We start from the raw sequence: 15,263 nt of genomic DNA, 5'->3' as shown, positions 1-15,263 counted from the left end.
GTCTAGCGGTTTCTATATTAAAGAATCAGAGGCCATGGAATATGATATTCCAGAGGGCAAAGGAACTGGGATTATAACCAAGAATCACCTACCCAGCAAAACTGAGTATAATCTTTCAGGGGAAAAAAATGTCACTTCAATGAAAAAGAAGACTTTCAGGCATTTGTGATGAAAAGACCTGAAATAAATAGAAAACTTGACTTTCAAATACAAGACCATAAAGAAGCATAAAAAGGTAAACAGGAAAAAGAAATCATGAGGGATGTTAAAAGGTTAAACTGTTTATATTCCTATATGGGAAGATGATATTTCTAACTCATAAGAACTGTCTCAGTATTAGGGCAGCTGAAAAGAATATACTTAGAGGGCACAGGTATGAACTGAAAATGAAGAGATGATATCTGTAAAGCATTTATTTTTTGTTTATCCTTTTTGGGGGGGGGGGGGCAGGCAGGGTGGGGTGGCGTGTGTCTGGGGCCAGATTTGGGCTCAGGGCCTCCTGGGTCCAGGGCTGGTGCTTTGTCTTTTGTGTCACCTAGCTGCCCATGATGACATCTCTTAAATAAAATTATGGGGTGAGAGGATTACACTGGAAGAAAAGGAAAGGGAGAGGTGGAATGGAGTAAAGTAGCTCACATAAAAGAAACAAGAAAATGTTTATGGAGTGGAGGGGCAGATGGGGAAAGAGCAGGGATGTGAATGAGCCTTACTCTCATCAGAATTGGCTCAAAGAGGGAATAACATACACACTCAAATGGGTATGGTAATATATCTTGCCCTGTGGGAAAGTAGGAGGGGAAGGGGATAAGAAGGGAGAGGTGAAGGAAAGGGGGGCAGGTTAGGGGAGGGGACAGTAAAAAGCAAAACATTTTTGAAGAGGGATAGGGTGAAAGAAGATAGAAAATAGGTAATTATCAAGGGAAGGGAATAGGATGGACAGTAATACAGTTAGCAATATTAACTATGAAAGATATGATGATCAGGATGCTATCAGAAGGACTTATGAAAAATGCAATCCATCTACAGAGAAAGAACTGATGGTATCTGAATACAGATTGAAGTATAGTGTTTTTTGTTACTTCCTCTTTCTAAAGTTATTTTGTCTGTTTTCTTTCACAACCTGACTAATGCGGAGATATTTTGTATGACTGCTTGATTTTTTTTTTTAGGGAGGGTTCAGGAGGGAGGAAGAAAATTCGAAACACAAAGTTTTAAAAAATCAATGTGAAGAAAATTGTTTTTAAAATTCTAGATAGATAGAAACATAACAAACAAAAAAACTAATGATTTGGAGAGATTTATAGTTCTCCCTTTTCTCTATCCCTACTTCAAGACCTTAATCTCTGAAGATTGAGCTAACTTTCTCCTCTATCTGACCCCACCCAACCTTACAATGAATCTCTAGTCTAAGGTGAATTTCATTCAATCAAGCTTGGCTAGAGACAGACTCTTTGGTCTAAATTGTCCAAGGCTAGCGGTGGTCTGAATATAGAGTCTCTCCCTCTAAGGGTGACATGATATCATTTTCATCCTCTCATGGTAATATTCATTCTCATAGGGGCAGTTAGGTGGCACAGTGGATAGAGCACTGGCCCTGGAGTCAGGAGGACCTGAGTTCAAATCCGGCTTCAGACACTTAACACTTACTAGCTGTGTGACCCTGGGCAAGTCACTTAACCCCAACTGCCTCACTAAAAAAAAAAAAAAATTCATTCTCATTAATTGTTAACCAGAGTTGATGGCACCCCTTTCCAAAAGGGCATTAAAAAACTGAGAGTCCACCATGATTTTTTTGGTCCAAGAAATGGCCAAATGACCATCCTTTTATTAAAATTTTGACATTATTAATAAAATGATTAAATTACTCAGAAATTATGTCTCTTGAACCTTTTTAAAAGCCACATTATGTAAACCCTCATTCTCACCTGGTGACCAATCCACTTCTTTTTTCATCATATATAATCTGATGACAGGCTGACTTGCAGAAGAATGCAGGACTTAGAGAGTCAAGAAGCACTAAGTTCAAATTCTACCTCTGATACTTAGTATCTAAGTGAGAAAGTTATTTAACTTTTCATATTCCAAGTTTTCTAATCTCTAAGATGTGGATACTAAAATCTGTGATATATTTCAAGTTTGATATGAGACTCAGATATAGTGTTTTGCAAACCTTAAATGATCATTATTATTTGTCAAATATTATCATACCTTTTATAATACTTCATGTATTTGGGGTAATATACTTCAGCTTATTTACATCTACTATGAATCTTTTCACTTACCTTTCCATAATGGGTAATTTCAATTCACCAAAAATTGGTGTATTTCATGATTCAGTGTCCTATAGCAACACCAGAAGCATGTTTAAAGTTATCAAATGAAATTGAACCACTTATGATAGATGCAATGTCACTGAAATATATCACTACTACTCAGTTTCTTTTACTGACTAAAAACAAACAGAAATGTTTTAAGTTGTACCTGAAATGAATCCTATTGTTTTCATAATGTTGCCCTGGGCTAAATGCCTTCTTCTTCTTCTTTTTTTATTTATTTATTTTTTATTTTTTTTAGTGAGGCAATTGGGGTTAAGTGACTTGCCCAGGGTCACACAGCTAGTAAGTGTTAAGTGTCTGAGGCCGGATTTGAACTCAGGTACTCCTGACTCCAGGGCCGGTGCTCTATCCACTGCGCCATCTAGCTGCCCCTCTTCTTCTTTTTTTAAATGCTTTCTAAAAGACAGTCATTTGAGACTGGATTATTCTGTCTGACTTCATACCAAGGGACCTAGTTGTTATAAAGTTTCGGTCTTTAGATATATGTCATTCCCCAGTAGATCATAATAAAAGTCCTGGGAGGAAGGAATAGCCAAGGAATGATGGCACCTGACTGGGGAGGATGGGGGGAGGGGGGCGGGAAGAATGGGTATCCTATTCATTCCTCACTCTATTCTGATGTTACTACATTTTACTCTGAAGGATGAGGTTGTATTTATCATTGCAAACATCTGCTTTCTCTGATATTCTGCTAATAGGGGAAAAATGGAAGAGAATAAAACTCTACTGATTTTGAGACCCCCCCCCCCAAAAAAAAGGATATAAAGTCTAATACTTCCTACCCAGCTGGAAAGTCATCAAAGTAAACCAGCCTAGTTCAGATAGAAATCGCCTCAAGACTGGCCACTGTGAGACAATAACATTTTTTTTTTGTCACAGCAACTGATTTCATCAGTCTAAGACACAGCCAGAATTCCATCTTTATCTATGAAAGAAGTACTCACTCACATTGATGAAATAATATATTTTGGTGTACTACCTCAAAATTAAATGCCTAAACAGAAATCTGATGTGATATATTACAGGAATCAGGCATAACAAAACTGTAACTGGTGTAATCAAAGAATGGGATGCTCTGGCTAATTAAAATACAATGAATAAAGGAACTATTGGATAGTTTCAGGAACTATCATGAATCACAGAATCTTAGTAACTTACTGGACCTAAGAGTTAGTTAATTTAGAACCACCCCTATTTTCCAAATGAGAAAACCAAGGTCCAGACCAGTGAAGTATCTTTACCAAGTTCTAGTCTCTAGTCTGACTCTCAGTCAGATTTCTTTTCCACCATTCCATGCAGCCTGACAATTCTCAAAGAAATAGAATGCAATAAAATATTTTAACTCAAAAATTATACTGAAACTCATGTAATATTTCTTTACTGACCCAGAAAGGACTTCAAAATGCTGCATGGCCAAAGGCTCACCACTGTGAATTAGTAGAGATCTGAGTTCCAATCCTGCCATTTCCTACACATGGCAATAGGCAGTTCATTTCACTTCTCGAGCCACCTGTATGTCTGTCCCCATCTGTAAAATGAGGGACTGGACAAGATCTCTAAGGTCTGTTCTAGTACTAACATTGTGAGTCTCTTAGATAATACTGAGAAAATTCTGGCTAAAAGACTACTGTATACAAATTTACCCAGTCTTTCTGAATTTTCAGATTAGAAGTTGAGTCCAGAAACACCTACTTCAGAGACAACCAGAATTTCAAGTATTACTGAAAAAAGAGATGGCTATTCTGAACTTTGAGTGGTCTCCTTTTAAGTTTTCTATAGGAACCTCCTTCTGAAACTACCATATGGAATTTTAAGAATATATTAAGGATATTGAGAAGAGGGAGGTAGCCCTCTACTGATAACATAAAGACTTCTCAAAAATGAAAAAATTTGTCAAGATCACCTAATACACAAAGATCATTTCAGTCTTAACCATTAGTATATAAAAACATTTCCAAAAACTTCAGAAATAAATTTTATAAAAAATTTTATAAAACTAAAAACTGGAGACTCAAGACTTCTTTACTTGTTTGGGTTTTTTTTTTTTTAATTTTTGCTCTAATTATAACAGCTATGATTGTTCCAATATCCAATTTGGTTTAAATGGCCTGAAACCATCCAATTTATCACATGCCACTGAATTGCAGAATATTTCTTGTATTATACATAAATCCAAAAGCAATAGCAATTTTCTAAAGTAGTTGAGAGTATGGAAACACATGGATAACATTTATATAGCACCTTCTTTACAATAGCCCAGTGAATGAGGCACTACAAGAATTAAATCCCCTTCCAAAGGATGAGAAAACAAATGGTTAAGTGACTTGTCCATGGTACACAATAAGTAGTAGTGGAATCAAGGTGTCCTCAAACCAAGACCATTAACTCTGGCTCAAAGTTCTCTTCCCACTTATACCACGAGTCCTTTCACAAATGCCTCTGTAATTCCCTACATCATTTTATACATTACTAAGCGATGAGGAAAAAATTTTTAAAGCACATACTTAATTTACTATGTATAATCAGGTTATTAACTTTAAGCATATCAACCATGTATACCTTTACATCAGGCTCCACTGCTGGTGAAGACAGGGATGAAACTACACTGAAAAATATGTATATATATATATATATTTATATTTGAAACTGCTACTCTCCTACCAATAACCTTTTTTTTTCATCTTTCTTTTCCGATTTAGTAAACAAACTGTTTGAATCACAAGCTGGCAAAAGAATCGGTTTTTAATCAGGGTCAGTTCAATCCACTGCGTTGATAAAGGCGGTGTTATTTGTTTTCCTCCATAACTTTCCAAGTCAACAAAGAAATCTATCGACATTTTTCAAGGGGAAAGGGATTAAGAGGCAACAAATTTCCAGGAAGAAAAAAAAAGGAAATCGCACACACCGAAGGCCTCAACGTAATCCCCATCACTTCGTCGGCGATGAGAGGGATGCATTTTGCAAGCCGCAGCACCCTTCCCTTTTCGGGGAGCTCCGGGGGGCTGGGGGCTGCGGGTACGAAGGTGAGGGGAGGGGGAGGAGGAGAGAAGGGGGAAAGGAGAAGGGGTCCGGTTTCTACAGCCAACCTCCGCAAGCAAAAGAGCACCTGGAGAGAAGGGGGAGAAGTGGGCTGTAGAAGCCCTACAGGGAAGACCTTTTACCCTAAAACACACACACACACACACACACGCACACACACACGCACACACACACGCACACCTACCTCCTCCTCCTCCTCCTCCTCCTCCTCCTCCTCCTCCTCCTCCTCCTCCCTCTTCCAGGGGAAGGTGGGGCAAGAGAAGCGAATCACCTTCAGCCCGGCTGCCCCCACCCCTATGGTCCAGCTGTCGAGCCACCTCGCCCCAAAATGGGCTGACCCTCCGTCAGGTCAGTCCAGAGTGAGAATGGCTCCAGCCCTGATCCCTCCCTGCAGTGGAACTAGCCTCTGTCCGGAGTGAACATTCTCCACCCCACCCCCCATCATGCATCCCCCCCCCCTCCGCGCCCCATTCACAGCATCCCACCCGCGAGCCGGGGCACGCTCCCCCCGCGGGAAGCGATGGGGAAGGGGACGAGGTCCCCGCAGCCGCGGCCCCCGCCTTCCCCGCGCGTGCCAGGACAGGGAAGGAGGAGAAGGCGCCTCCGAGCGGCCCCGGGGTTCCCAGGTCGTCAGCTCCGCTGCCGAGGGAACTGACCCCTTGACCACCATCCCCCCCTCCAAGGAAGCCCAGGGGACTGCGGCGGGAGACCCGGGGACAGCAGTGACCGAGAGGGATTGTCGCAGCCCGGGGGCGGGGAGACAAGGGGGGGAGCGAGGGTGCGGGTGTCACGGGGGCGGACGGGGAGGAGGCGACAGCGCGTTACCTTCTTCGGCGGTGTCCATCTTGTCTGGGGGGGCGGTGGTGACGCAGCCGCGGATGCTCCCGAGACTGGAGCCTTCCGGGCGGAGGCGGGGGGAGGGGAAGGAGGAGGGAAGGGGGAGGGCGAGGGAGGGGAGATCGAGGTGGAGGCGTGCGTGAGGGGTAGTGAGGCGGGGGAAAGAGGTGGAGAGAGAGAAAGTGAGAGAGGGAGGAAGAAAGTGAGAAGGTAAGGGGGAGGGGTGGGGGATGTAGGGGAGGGAGTAGGCCCAGGCGTACAGCGGAGACCGGAAGGAACTTGAGCGCCATCAACGACGGGATTAGCGTCACGTCCGGTCGAGGCCTCTCAGTGCCCTCTGACTCGGGAGATGGGGGAGGGGAGGTGGTGATGAAAGTGACGAGGCTGTAAGTTTCCTTGCTGCGGAGGAGCGAAGGTGCAATTAGCAGAGGGACAGTGACTCGTGAGCCCCGGTGTAAAGCGACATGTGCAAAGGAGATTATTTTCAGACATGGACTGTCCTTTTCGTTTGGTGTGACTATTAACACGGGAAAACATCCATGAGAAGGGGGGGAGAGGCGTGGAGGGGGAAGGTCTGAGTGGAAAATGACAAAAATGCAAAAAAGAAAAGCGTATCAATGTAACACTTTTAAAATACACAAAAGAAAATAGTTCTAAAAGACAAAAACGGCAATTTTATCAGGAGCATGTCATATTCAATATGCTTTTTTTTGAACCAACAAGGTCACGATTTTATATACAATTCTCTTTTTATTATTTGTTAAAATGTTTGTTGATGCCTGTTAAATTTGCAATACAAAAAAAAAATTTTGGTGTTTTTTTTTTTAAAGAAAAGAAAAACAATAACTGAAGTGGCTGAATTTGAGACAAACTTAAGCGAAAAGTGGAAATAGGTCCATGCACTTGTTACCCAGAGTGGCCACTTAGAGTGGGAGTGTGTGGAGGCTGGGAGCAAGATCCCTGCAGGCTTCCCTGACCTTCCCGAAAGCCTTATTTAACCTGGAAGCCAGTTTAATGAAGATGTTAAGGAGATAAAGGATTCTGAAATATGGACTTTCCTATTTATAAAGCCCTGCTTAGAATCTGTCCCAAGTAGTTAGACACAGCTATCAAACCACCAAATTAAAAAAAAATAATGAGATACTGTGTAAAAATAGGTTGAATCAAAACATTCTGATTGTTATATCTTAACTGTAAGCAGAGGAGCCCCTGGAAGCCTTTGAAAATCAAAAGTCAATTTTGATAAAATTGTGGAATGACATTGTTTAACCCTCTAAAACTGGGAGAAAGAGCCTGTACATTACTTTGAATGCTTAAAATTCCTGATGCTTGGTTAACAAATAGTCTTTTAAGTTTGCAATACCATACTGGGTTTTGGCTTTTGAGTTAGAGGATCTGGATTCAAATACTGCCACTGAAAATTACCATCTATGTAACCTTAGGCAAGTCACTTGACTCTATGGTTCAAGGTTTCCTCATCTGTAAAATGAGTGGGATGGATTAATCTGTCTTGAGGTCCCATCAGCTCCATTCTAAACAAGCAGGCCAGGCCAATACAAGCATTAGTGTAGAATCCCGGATTCTTAAAAACTATTTCTGTAAATATTAAAAAAACACTTAGAAATGTGCCTTGTTTTCTAATATTTGCTATATCAACCAAAAATATTTATAAATTTAGCATGCTATGACTGCCACATTCTACAGCTCTGTTAGTTTTCTAAGATGTTAAAGGGAAAGGAAAGTACTCCATTGGTATCATCAGCCTTGAATATTTAAAAATCAGTGACTAGTGGGATTTTCATGATGCTCTATGTGGAAAAAGTGGACATTTTTATTAGTTTGACCATTAATTTGAAATCTGGTGGTTTGATGGTTTTAAAGTTTGAGCTCCATTTGTTGATTTTTCTATTATTCATAATTTTACTTTATTAAGCCTACAGATATGATTCCTTAAATAGGCATTTATTAGTCGTCTACTATATAAAAGGCACTGTGCCAGCCTTTGGGAAAAGATTAAATACAATATCATTTAGAAATAACCTGAATCAATATACATTCTGTAACCTACATGTAAAGCTAACACATTTAGGGCAGCTAGGTGGCACAGTGGATAGAGCACTGACCCTGGATTCAGGAGGACCTGAGTTCAAATCCAGCCTCAGACACTTAACACTTACTAGCTGTGTGACCCTGGGCAAGTCACTTAACCTCAATTGCCTCACCACAAAAAAAAAAAAGCTAACACATTTTTTAAAGCCACACAAATCTAGGACAAAGTATTTTTTAATTCTGAAAAAGAATCCTTAATATTTTATTTACATAAAATTCCAAAATTCAGAGTTTTTAAAGCACTGTTACCTGGGCTTTGTTTTTTCTGTCACAAGTTTAACATTCCAAATGAGCTCTCAATTTCAAATCATAGCTACGTGAAAATTATACCAAATCTGTTTTAACATTGTATCATTTTTTAAATTGCTTCATTATATCATGCTATAAGAAATGATAAACAGGGTGCTCTCAGAAAAACCTGGAAAACCTTAACATTAATTGATACAAAGTGAAATGAGCAGAACTTGGAAAACATTGTACACATTAAGAGCGATCTCAAAAGATGATCAACTGTGAATGACTCAGCTATTCTCAGTGTGATGTTTAAAAACTAACTGATGTCTAAAAATCTAATGTGTAGTCACCTTAAATTAGAAATGTATAGCATCAATCTTTGGGCATTAAGTATTTATTAAAGTATATTACGGGTTAGTAAAGAGAACACGTGGAGTTCAGAAGGAAAGAGCCTAGCTCCCCCTTGCCTGGCAGCTGCCCCTACCTTGACCTCCAACCAACTGAAAAGCCAGATCCCCCATTCTCTTGAGCAGAAGCTCCCTGTGGACCCCTCAGACACAGTCCCTAGACACACAGCTCCAAGCTAATTGGCTGGTAGCATTGATTGACGTTTCTTACAGGCGGTTCTATGAATAGATGAAACTTCCGGATGCTAGTCACATGCTTTCTCCTCAGAGGACGTTGCCCTGGTTCTTACAATGTCTTTCTCAGCAGGGTGGTGGCACCCTGATTCTGTAAGGTCTAAAATTCTAGATGTGATGTCTAAAAATCTAATGAGTGGTCACCTTAAATTAGAAACGTATAGAACCAATCTTTAGGCATTAAGCATTTATTAAAGTATATTAGGGGTTAGTAAAGAGAAACGTGGATAAAGTATGAGATCTGTCTACTCTCCCTATTCTCCCTGTCCCTGCCGCCAAGCAGAAGTCTGGAAACAAAAAGACTTTGCTGGGCAGCTAGATGGCGCAGTGGATAGAGCACCGGCCCTGGAGTCAGGAGTACCTGAGTTCAAATCCGGCCTCAGACACTTAGCACTTACTAGCTGTGTGACGCTAGGCAAGTCACTTAATCCCAATTGCCTCACTAAAAAAAAACAAAACAAAACAAAACAAAAAGACCTTGCTTCCCTGAGGCTTCTCCCAGAAGCCTCCTGTGAAACAGAAAGAGGGTGGTCCACACACACAGCTCCAAGTTAATTGGCTGGTAGCTCTGATTGACATGACCCACAGGTGGCAAACATCACTTCCTGATGCTGATCTGACTTTTGAAACCCCAGAAAGGTCACTTCCAGATGCTAAGTCACATGCTTTCTTTTCATGGCGGAGCTTCCCTGTAATATCTTTCTCAGCAGGTTGGTAGCACTCTGATTCTCACAATTCTCACATCACCAATAGAAAGATCCTAGACAATTCTGAAGAACTTATGATAAAAAATGCTATCCTTATCCAGACAAAGAACTGATGGAGTCCAAATGTAGATTGAAGCTTTTTTTTTTAAACTTTATTTTTCTTGGGCAGTTTTTTTGTCTGTTTTCTTTCACAACATGACTAATATGGAAATAGGTTTTGCATGACTGATCGTGTAAAATAAATAGCTTTACTCTTTACATGAATAAAATTTTGATTTAATGATCTGAGTGAGTCATTGTGTCTCTTTAAGTTGATTTAAACTAAGCCTTCCTCTTTTCCTAATGATATATATTGGAATGGCATGATTATAATCAAAGTGAAGTAAAAAAGCATTTATTAAGCACCTACTGTGTGTCAGGCACTGTGCTAAGTTGGGAGAATGCAAAGAAAGGCAAAAAAACAACAACAAAAAAGATTTGCATAAATAGATGTATAATGAAGTGAACAGAACCAAAAGAATGTAGTACACAGAAATAGCAATATTGTTTGAAGAACTGTGAATGACTTAGATATTTTCAGCAATACAATGATCCAAGACAATCCTAAAGGATTCATGATGACACATACAATCCACCTCCAGAGAAAGAACTAATACTGATTGAATACAGACTGAAGCATGCTATTTTTCACTTTTTTTTCATTTTCTTTCTTTTATTTGAGTCTTCTACAAAATGACTAATATGGAAATGTTTTATATGATTGTATATGTATAACCTATATCTAATTGCTTACCACCTCAGGAAGGGGGAAGGTGAAGGAGGGAGCGAGGGATAGAATTTGAAACTCAAAACTTTAAATAAGAATTAAAAAAAAAAAAAAGCAAGGTGGCGAAGTGGATAAAGCACAGGCCCTGGGTTCAAGAGGACCTGAGTTCAAATTCAGACTCAGACACTTGACACTCACTAGCTGTGTGACCTCGGGCAAGTCACTTACCCCCATTGCCCCGAAAAAAAAAAAGAAACAAATTAGCTGCTACAATGTTGACTGCTGCTGTGTACATTACTAAAGACACTATGCAAAAATTAATTTAAGAATTCAGACTTCCCTGAATATTATGGGATTAGGGCATTCAAGGTGATTAATAGGAAAACATTAATTAAAAGCTCATTTAGGATGTTCAGCCAAGATCAGTAATTCTTGAATGACTAAGTAGTGTGAGAACCTCGAAAGCATGAAGTGACCTTCCTGAGATTTTGAAGGTCATCCTGGTGACTTGGAAGTTCATAGACTGCCTGTAAGTCATGTCAATCAATGGACTTGAATGCTACCAGCCAATTAGCTTGGAGCTGTGGGGGGGGGGGACTACCCCACTTCCTGTTCCACAGAGGGCTTGGGGGGGCGGGGACTGGATTACTTGGGAAGTGTGAGCTGCTAGGTGAAGGCAGGTTTTCTCTCTCTCCTGCATAGATATGGGTTAGGGCTTTTCCATTCTTTCAGAGACATGTGCTCTCTTTCTCTCGTTATCAACTTCTAATATATTTTAATAAATTTCTTAAAAGCCTAAACTGTTGCTGAATTTATAAGTAAACCGTAGCTAGTTCCCCCCTACACTTCGGGGTGGGGGGGGGCCGGCAGGTAAGGACACACACTCATTAGATTTTAGTCATCACAGTTGATAGCCTAGTATTTAATATAATTATGAGAATAAGTTTTTTATCCATTATCCCAGCTGGCCACTTCCTTAACTCCTTATAAATCAATTCAGTTTGAATAAACACTGGGCCTACAAATTCTGATCAGGACAGATCCAAAGATATGATAAAATATGGGGAGTCCACAGACCAGGACCTAGGAAACAAAACAGTTTCTTGATCATTCTTGGAGTTTTCTTTACACAGGCAGACCTCTCTGCTAGAGCAGCCTGTAAGCAGTCCAATTCATGGCCATGTATGTATCATAGTACCTAAGACCTTCTCAACTTCTGTTCCAGTATTGATTTGGACCCAAGTTAGAGTTCTCAGATCACTTCCCAGCCCCAGAAACAAATCAGCCTTCTCTGACCAATGGCTAGTGCACTATTTATCTGTCTAAATATAACTTCCATGTAATTTTTTGTTTCTCTCCAGGATCTAGTACAATGTTTTGTAAATAGCAAGCACTTGAATATTTATTGAATTGAGTATCTTCTTTCTTTGACTGTTCCTAGGCTAAGTACTGCTGTTTTGATGATTCTTGCAATTATTAAAAATAAAAAATTTTTTGCAAATATTTAAATGATGTAGGAGGCAAAAAAGGGGTTAACAGAAAAACCTAAGACCCAAGCTCTAATTTAGATCTGAGCTCTAAGAGAGATTCAGACCCCAGTTAATGGATAACTTAAGACTTGAGTCTTCACTAATACAAGTCAGGGCCTAGGTTCTCATTACCCACATTAATCAGTACTCATAACAAGAACATAAAGAGGCAGGTCATAGAGACCTTAACTATAACAATGATACACAGACAGGGCATAGAAATTCTTTTTTTTTTTTTAATCAGACCAAGGCCTTTATTTACTCATTTCTTGCATTTAAAATATTCTTCAATGACATCTTTGGCCTGAGATTCCTTGCCATAGTCTTTAACAACAATGTAACCAACCACTTTGCAGGGCTTCCCCTCTCTGTCAGTTTTACAGAGGCCTACCTATTCACCCAGCTTCTTGTTGTCATCAACCTTAATCAAGTTGGTGCTCAGCACACAGGGCTTCAACTAATTTTACATACATAGGTTCATCACAGTTGGAAGCAAGAACACAAAGATGGGCTTGGCGTTTGTCCAGGGCTTTGGTGGCTTCACGAATTCCACGAGCTAGGCCATCATGGCTGAGTGAGGTTTTCAGCACTTCTTGTAGAGCGGTGTTAAAATCCATTACACCTCCAGCAGCAATGCCTTCCTCGGCCATGGCAGCGGTTCATGGATGAAGCTAAATCTTGAAAACACCCCGGAGCCTCCTACTCGATTCAGTGGCGACAGGGAAAAAAAGGGGCATAGAAATTCTAACTGATAAATGAAAATATTTTGAAACTAGGCATGGGAATGAAAAGGTGACATGCACATAAAAGGCCAAATTTGTCCCCAGATTCACCTTATGACATGTAAACCCTAAAAACATCTCCATGGAAAATGGTACCTGCCTCGGGGGTTGGCTCAAGACCCCAGGAACTCCAAATTAGAATAAGCCCTCTCCTGTACCTCCCTAAGGTGGAGATTATTATAATGAGACTGATAATCAATTTATCCATACCATAAAATATAACTGTCTTTTCTTTTCATATTCGAGAGATACCTTTCCACTTGTCTGGTTCTCTCCCTGTGTTCACTCACAGTATTGCAATAAAACTTGGGAAACTGAGTCACTGAGTCTTGAAATTCTTTTGGGACAACTCATGATCAATTTGACCCTAAATTCTATCCCACATCATTAAACACCCACATTTTGAGTATTTTTGTAAAAGTCACCCTCAAAGATCATCCAGTCTAACCTCCTTATTTTATAGATATAGGAACTCAGACACAGATAGATTAAGTGATTTGACATGTCATATAACTAGTAAGTGCCTGAGGTAGGATCTGAATACAGATCTTCCTTATTACAGGTCCAGTATTCTATTCATTTCACTACATTGCCAAGTCACTTAACTTCCCTGGGTTTCAGTATCCTCATGTGTAAGAAAGGGTTAAATTAGATGGTCCCCTCCAATTTTAAATATATAGTAGTGACTACAGAGTCAGTATTGATATGTGGTACTAGTTGGAGAAGAGTAAGGGACACTTTAAAAATTGTGGCTAATAAAATGACTAAAGGTGACTTACTGAATTGTAATTAATTAAAGAAGACTTCAAAAAATTAGAATAAAATATTGCAAATTTTTAATTAAATAAGGTAAAGTATGAAAAACTTCTGGAAACTTTAGAGCATGATATAAATGTTAGCTATTATTATAACCTGTCCTGTTCAGCTTCATCTCTCTGCTCTTCTAGAATAAGAATTCCCAGTCTTTTTGAAGTTTCTATGTCCTATCATTATTGGCTTGATTTTCTGACCCATTTCCTTCCCCTAATCCCCTTCACAATGTGGAGTACATAAAGTGGAATATATACATATTTGTATATGATGTTTTGTGGAGGTGGGGAATCCTTGTTTTAGAAAATCATAAATATAGGTATGTTTACAAATATATCCACACATATTTGCATATGCTTATATTTTTTTCATTAAAGGACTGAATTATATTTATCTTGAATTATAAATTGAATTGACTTATTTTATTTTGAGAAATTCTAATAAATGTTCCTATATCCATCAAGATAATTGGCAACACTCTAGAGTGTAACATAAAACTGAGTTTGAGAATCATGGCGCTAAAAGAACCCATCCAGCTGAGAAAGCTATTTTGATTTCTCTCCAGGGCCCTGCCCTCTCATCCATACTTCCCTCTTTGGTCTGAAGTTTGAGCTCAGAGTATGGAAATAGCTGTGGGCAACCTGTTTGACCTCAGTTGCTCCCTGCCTCAGATCTAAGTTCACAATTCTTCAGACTTAAGGCAACTATTCCTTCTACTCTTTCCCTAGTGTTGCCTCTGACAAACTGAGACCTGGGAAAAACCTTAATTTAGCAAGGCCAAGGTCACCCACTGTATCTTGAGCCATTGCCATTCATCTTGACTTTTGTCTTACCACTAGACTTTGGTAACTATGGAGGAGAGAGCGAGGCTAAAGACTTTGTACAACTCTGCCTCACTTAAGTCCAATTCATGCTCAAGTCAAAACATCACTCTGGTGATGTCATTGGTCCTCTTTAAGAAGTAATAACGAGGGGCAGCTAGGTGGCACAGAGGATAGAGCACTGGCCCTGGAGTCAGGAGTACCTGAGTTCAAATCCAGCCTCAGACACTTAACACTTACTAGCTGTGTGCCCCTGGGCAAGTCACTTAACCCCAATTGCCTCACTAAAACAAAAACTAAAACAAAACAAAAAAACAGAAGAATGAACAACAGGTACCCAATGACTCACTACTGTACTTTGCTTTGTGATAACTTTTTACTTACTAGACTTCCCAGGCATTTTATTCTTCTTTTCTTAACTACCTTAATACTTTTTCACTATTGCTTTCCATAATATTCTGTGTAATGTATAATTGGTACCTGTGAAGTCTTTCATACATTTAGAAATCTGCTATGAAATCCTTTATTCTACTGCTTTATAAATGGCTTTGCTCAGCAGTGTTAGCCTTTTACTGGAGGTAATCAATCAGTTTTTATTGAGCCCTTAAGTTAATCAAAATACAAGAATACCATTCTTCCAATCGCTATGCAT

At 39.7% G+C, this 15,263-nt stretch overlaps 1 protein-coding gene and 1 pseudogene across 7 annotated transcripts in view; both read right to left on the bottom strand.

Annotated features, from left to right (window-relative positions):
* MARCHF6 (membrane associated ring-CH-type finger 6) overlaps window positions 1-6,333 on the bottom strand; it is a 98,052-nt gene extending 91,719 nt beyond the window's left edge. Inside the window, exons 1-2 of one of the 7 annotated variants that reach the window (XM_043987234.1) lie at window positions 6,201-6,299; window positions 5,242-5,442 (exon numbers count right to left, since the gene is read on the bottom strand). In XM_043987234.1, coding sequence (XP_043843169.1) covers window positions 5,242-5,442; window positions 6,201-6,219 — 220 coding nt within the window. In that variant the 5' untranslated portion in view covers window positions 6,220-6,299. Of the gene's footprint in view, window positions 1-5,241; window positions 5,443-5,577; window positions 5,718-5,860; window positions 6,119-6,200 lie in introns of those variants that run through there. The other 6 variants (XM_043987483.1, XM_043987149.1, XM_043987319.1 and 3 more) reach the window with 6 other exon arrangements.
* A 6,127-nt stretch (window positions 6,334-12,460) lies between these two features.
* LOC122743295 lies at window positions 12,461-12,848 on the bottom strand (annotated as a pseudogene).
* Between the last annotated feature and the right edge of the window lie 2,415 nt (window positions 12,849-15,263).

Source organism: Dromiciops gliroides, chromosome 1 (assembly GCF_019393635.1).
Source record: "Dromiciops gliroides isolate mDroGli1 chromosome 1, mDroGli1.pri, whole genome shotgun sequence".
NCBI lineage: Eukaryota > Metazoa > Chordata > Mammalia > Microbiotheria > Microbiotheriidae > Dromiciops > Dromiciops gliroides.
Note: the sequence above shows the minus strand (reverse complement) of the source record. Positions and strands in the feature narration are given on the sequence as shown.